The sequence below is a fragment of the Cololabis saira genome, chromosome 2 (genome assembly GCF_033807715.1).
Source record: "Cololabis saira isolate AMF1-May2022 chromosome 2, fColSai1.1, whole genome shotgun sequence".
Lineage (NCBI taxonomy): Eukaryota > Metazoa > Chordata > Actinopteri > Beloniformes > Belonidae > Cololabis > Cololabis saira.
The window spans coordinates 33,602,125-33,608,269 of NC_084588.1; the positions used below are offsets into that span (position 1 = coordinate 33,602,125).

The 6,145-nt window shown below is 39.4% G+C and overlaps 1 protein-coding gene across 1 annotated transcript; it reads right to left on the reverse strand.

Moving 5' to 3' along the window:
• Positions 1 to 405: 405 nt before the first annotated feature.
• Positions 406 to 4,098, reverse strand: irf8 (interferon regulatory factor 8). Its single transcript, XM_061710825.1, has 9 exons — positions 3,822 to 4,098; positions 3,486 to 3,693; positions 3,098 to 3,281; positions 2,803 to 2,900; positions 2,558 to 2,615; positions 2,078 to 2,125; positions 1,579 to 1,968; positions 1,307 to 1,422; positions 406 to 1,195 (listed from the first exon to the last, which is right to left on the reverse strand). Exons 2-9 carry the CDS (start codon positions 3,654 to 3,656, stop codon positions 998 to 1,000), a joined length of 1,263 nt encoding a protein of 420 aa, XP_061566809.1. The 5' UTR covers positions 3,657 to 3,693; positions 3,822 to 4,098; the 3' UTR covers positions 406 to 997.
• Between the last annotated feature and the right edge of the window lie 2,047 nt (positions 4,099 to 6,145).

Sequence of the window (6,145 nt, forward strand, 5' to 3'; positions counted from 1 at the left end):
GGAAACATGCTGGTTACATTGTGCACATTTGATTGAGAATGTAGTTTTACACCTGCACCCGCAAAGTTTCAAGATGCAGGGGCTGCTACAGGTGGGTAGTACACCTCAAATAGAAAGTTTCCTTTGTTGTCAGATGTAGAGCATATTATCATTATGTAGTTATGCAATTACTGTCCAAAAATATGTGTGATATTGCACAGTAATTTATGTACTGGATTTAAAAAAAATGTATGTTTCAAAAAGTGAATAAAAAACGAATAATCTAAAATTATTTTACAGACAGTAATTTAATTTTTAAAAACAATAGTTTAAAATATGAAGTGAGATTTCCAAGACCACTTAACATTCAGTAAAAAGTTTTATTTTAAATGAAGTTTTACAAAAAAATATGAAATAAAGCTGTACAGTGTAAAACATCTGATAGTAAAACCTATCTGTACTTTAATCGCACATTGCATTGAGAATTTTGTGCATTTTTATTTAACTAATTTAAAAAATAAATCTGTATTTTCAGCAGAAAATAGTAAAGTATGTGATAACAAATATCCATTTGATGAGTTTCTTCAAAAGGCTATCACGCAAAAAAAATTGACTGCAGAAGCTGCAGAAACAACAAAAAAAAAAGATGATGACAAAGTAAAATTCAGTTTTGAGAACTAAACCGTCTGAAAACATCCAACTGGTGTCAGGATACAATGAGGCCTTTTTTCCGATATTAAGTATTTGTCTTGCATGATTCATGAACACCATCTATGATGAAGCAGAGCTTTAACACTGTTGTGTGTTAGCTTTGTTTTAACACAAAGCATACATAATCTATACAAAAAAGGAGTTTTTCATATTGAGGGTCGACATAAAAATGCTCCTGTCAGAAAAAAATAATAAAATTGTTTTCTTGGCCTCCTCATATGTCAGAAAAATGCATAATGTTCTTGATTTGTTGTACAGTTATTCTAGTGCATGAGGAGGGTTCCTGTTGGGTGCTGCTGCTCTCTGCTCAGGCAGTGATGGGCATGTTGTCCCTGTAGCAGGCTGGCCTCTGGGGAACGCTGTAGCTGCACAAGTCCTGGTAGATGCGAGCCATCTGCTCAGACGCCACTTCATCACACATCTCCAGGTTGGGGTTGTTGCTGTAAGCCTGGGTGCGACGCATGTTCATCGTGTCCAGCATGTGCTGGCAATTCACCATGGTGATCTGTCACAAAACCCAAAAGCAAGTGCTTTGTTAAATAGAGCATTTACTGATGAGGTGTAAAGACTGGAGTTTCAAATTTGCTTACACATGTTATGATTTTATGAGTATTACCTGCACAATGATCAGTTTGTTCTTAGCACTGCTGATGTCATTGAGCTCCTCTCCAAAACACAGAGTCACTGTGGGATCAGGAGCAGGAATCTGACCCTCCTGATACAGCTGTAGAGCTGGAACATCAAAGATAAATGGACAACTGTATTAACAACCTTGCCAAACCATTACTCCCGCACCGTTGGTTTCTTAAAGCACTGACATGAAATGAATGTTAGCCATTGATTTTGCCTCTTTCATATTGTAACATCCTGATAAGCAAAGAGCCTCACCTTGAAAAAACCTTCCCGTGTCAAAAATCTTGACCACAGCATCCCTCTCAAGTTTACCGGGCATGGGGTTATATTGTGAGCCCACTTCTCCCAGCCCAGTCCAGAAGATGCGGCTCTGGCACAGCCTCTTGATGAAGATGCCCTCTTGGTTTGCACGGACCAAGACGCCCCTCTCCAGGTGGCCCAGGAGCTTGCGCGTGACGTAGCGCTGCTTGTCGTACTCAATGATCTCAGCCGGGGGGAAATGAATACTCTGCATGCTGTCTGAGCTGTAGAGGGCGCCACGAGCCAGGAGCTGCGGGGAAATCCGGCAGCCTTCGGGATGAGTCACATGCGTGTTCTGCACAACCTTCCCCCCATAGTAGAAAGTGATCATCATTTGGGAAAAAACTGGAGAGGAAAGGAAAGATATTGTCAAAGATTGATTTCACAATTGATGTCAAGATTTATGAAATGAGAATATCATATTATGACATTTTCATGGATAACGAGTGAATACCTGAGCTGAGGGTGCCGGACGGTAAAGGGTCCTGATGCAGTGAGAAAGCTGTGAATTACAGAAGGAAGAAATGAGTTTGGACTTTTTTTTTTTTTTCTTCCTGTAACCAGGGTGGACGCAAACACATTGTCATGTCATCGCTTTGCTGCATCATCAGAAATAGCATTCCTCTAGCACGATCTTACAAAAATTAATTAAGTCAGCAAATCTTAACAGGATGTTAGTCAACTCTTCCATTGCAGAATTCAACAGTCAAGCAAATAGCCTCTGTTTAGTTTAGCCGCCATGGCGAAAACTATTTAAGTTTTCCATTGAGGTTATTTTTCAAAGAATCCAAATTGCATCTCTCGGAAATACAAAACTGCCTCACGTGAAGGTTGGAAAAAAAAAGAGAAAAAAACTGAAATGGACGGGCAGACTTAGAAAAGGTGTGAAAACCTTAACTAGAAAACAATGTAACATGCATGGAAAAGGTTTTACCATTGATGCTGCCCTGGGACCAATATTCTGGACTCGCCTGGATGCCGCAGCCTTCCTCCTGCAAAAAGACAACACTTTAATAGGGTGCTTTCAACACAACTCTTTTTTCAACACAACTCTTTTTACATACTGCACAGCTGTGCATGTGCGTGGCAGCAGGTGTTATGCAGAAAAAAAAGTGAGACAGCTGAGTTGTATTTAAGGTGAAGAACATCTAGAAGCTGCAAGTCTGAAGTAAAATTCACCTCTTTCATGAACTCCTCTATTTCTGCAGGACTGCAGTCCATGTCTGTGATGTCGCCTGAGCTGCTGGTGGCTGCCATGGCCATTGAGCTTTTGCCATCTGTTAGTGGAAGAAGAAAAGAAGAGTGTGAACTTTTCCACCTGTTTATCTCATCTACACTTTCAATTCTCTGGCTCTAATTATGACAAATTGAATCGTGCAAAGTGCATCGCACTTGCAAACAGTCTCGCCATAGAAATAGGCCTACGTTGAGCAGTTTTTGGAACAAGTGTGCATAACCAATAACCAAAACTCACGTTTCTGCTCTTCCTCGGGCACAATGCGGTACACTTTGTAGGGCTCAGAAATGTCCAGCTGTGACCTCTCCGTCACCTCCTCGAAGTCTGGACTCTTGTTGAGCGCACAGCGGAGCCTGGTCTTCCACGTCGCAGGCTCAGCCCTGTCCCCTTCTTTAAACTTGCCTTTAAACACAGCCCAGGCCTGCGCAGGGAAGAAAAAAATAGGAAAAAAAATTTGAAAAAACATGGAAATAATTCGTTTAATTTAGAGTGTTGTGCTCTAAATAAGAATTTCAACGGGGCTACAAAATCACGCCGACTTTTTCTGGTGCGCATAGCGCGCTGCGTAAAACTAAAACCACCTTGCGGCGATTTTTCTAAGGAATAGGCAAGGAAGCACTCAAACCTTGAAAATCGACGCGTCAACTTCTTGGTTGTAATCCTGTTTTCCTGCGTGTTTCCATGGAATTCGAAACATGGTGCGGGTTTCATCCTCCCACTGGAGTCCGGAGTATTGTCCGCTTTGGATCTGCTCAATCAGCCACTGTTTCAGCCTTCGACCTCCTGAGTTTGACATCTTGATAAAGTTGTTTTATCCCCCGTTGAATAGTTGACTTTAATGAAAAAACATACAATTATGATTACTATATAATTTACATTTAACAAGAATACAATTTTGCCTTTATCAAACTGCGTTTTACAAATGCCACTCATATTGGAAATCAAAAGTAAAAGCACTTACAGTTGGATAAGAAGACGAGCTCCTGGGACTGATGATGATAGATGGCTTACTGACAGATGCAATTAAGTGCGTTCTCCACGGCACACGTCTTTATTGTGTTCCGTGCCATGAATGAAATACTTGAACGGGCAGGACTTAGAAGCTCTACCTACGTGCGACCAATGGGTGGATCGAGGCTCCAACAGGACTGCCCATCCAGGAAGAGTTGTTCTGTGAACCGAGGGTATTTACAAGAAATGGCCTGACACGGGTGATGGTTATAAAGCTGCTGCCCACGCCAAATACGCAGACGCGCAGTTGTGATACAAACCTGAAGAGTCACAAGTTACTGTGTTGCTACTGCGGGGGATTTCTGCGCTCCCCAGCGTGGAGACAATGCGCCCCTTTCACGTCCACTCACCTCTGACGCGAAACCTCAAAACGTGCACTTTGCAGGTTTGCTGTAGGTGTAATGATGTCTAATCTGGTTGAAAAAAAGCAGACTCAGACACGTTCTCTGTTGGTTTTTGAGGAGGTGGTACGAGATCAGAGATCAGAAGACCAGCGCAGTGTAGTCTTTTGAAGCCCGCATTTGAAAGAAGGAATCAGTTTGATATTTGGATTAGACTACCAACCACCAATCTTCATGTTTCCTTTTTAAGACCCAAAGCCTAACTTTCCCTTTATTTAAATGGATTAATTCAATGAATCAAGTATTTATAAATAAAGCGAAAATATGAAAAATGTCTATGCTTTGCCTTCTTATTTTTGAGAATGATCATCATTTTGGTATTTTCATTTAAATCACGAAATTAATCAATTTATCAACAAATGGCAAAATACTGAACAGATAACTTTGGTTTATTTATGCAAACGGATCATAATTTCCATTATCTTATTACTGGTTAAACAAATCTGTTCAACAAACTATTCAACTATTCAATATTCCCTCAATGTGTCATAAGCAATACATTTAAATTAACATACAATCACAGGGTGGTGCTCACCACACAAGACATCTATGATGCAGTCTCGAAGTGATGAAATGGTAAAGGTTGTGACATTGGGTAACATAAAAAAATATTTCAAATTTGCTAATAAAAACATTCTTCTTCATTAGCTTTTTATTGGCTAATTTGACCTATCTTATCAATTATATTAGCACCAGTAACCAAAGGATGTTGAGTAGTTATACAGCTCATGCTTTGGCTTCCTAATGCTGGTGAGAACCTCTTTGATTGAGTTAGAACAATCTACTTATACAGTACTACCGTTAGTTTGGTTTTAAACATGAACATGGCACTGATATGTGCACATTCTACAATATTTAGTCCTTTATGGATGCGTCAAAGGCATTCTCTCAAATAAAAGATAAAACCATGTTGTAGCATGAAGCTGAAAGAAATGTCCCATGGTTTCCTTGTGAGAATCCTGTTTTATTTGTTTGTTTGTTTTGTTAGCATTTTTAGCTCTTTTTGGAATGAGTAACATGGGGAAAGTTTAACATCGGCCCCTTTTTGTATGAGTAATGCTGTGTAACAGGGAAATACATTTTCTTCTTCTCTCAATAGTTATGAGGCTAATATGTACCACATTATAACGTGCAGATGATTTAACACATTTTCTGTCATTTTGGAGCTTCACTTTGATTCATATTGGTTCCATGAAACTGCAGTTCTGCTGTAATAATAATGATGACGATAATAACAATAATGATAATAATAACAATAATAACAAATCCCTATCGATTTATGGCAGAAAATGTTATGCTGTGGTTCCACTCTAGGAGCAGACAAGCGGAGGCATTGAAAATAGGCTGGTGTTTAAAAGTGTTCTCATTTAACTCACTTTTGTCTGAGTGTAGTACCTGAAGCCAATGATTTATGTTTAAACGGGCTTTCATTTGCATGGAGCCAAAAGTATTATTGAAAGTATTGTGTCCTTAATAAAGATTGGATGAATGTATGAACGGATGAATTATGAGGGACTATTTGCAGCCAAAGTTCCAGCAAGCTTACTGTATAAGTCTAAATGTATTCTGTAATTCCAGAGTAGACATAACTTTTCCTTAGTCCTGCATGGGATCACGGTCTACCTCAACATGCCAACCTGTAACAGCTAATTCAAAACCTCTTTTTGTCATCCATGAAATTTATATAAGCACTTAAATGTGTACATTTTAACATGATATTCAACTATATTTCATTTAAAGAAACGTGCCACTTATGTGACAGTTGTACAGATGTTATCAGTGAACTCCACTGGCCTCTCAGTTGGAATGAATTTAAAGGTCACGTTGTACTTCCTCATGCTGATTCAGTATTTCTGTACTTCAAGATAAGTAG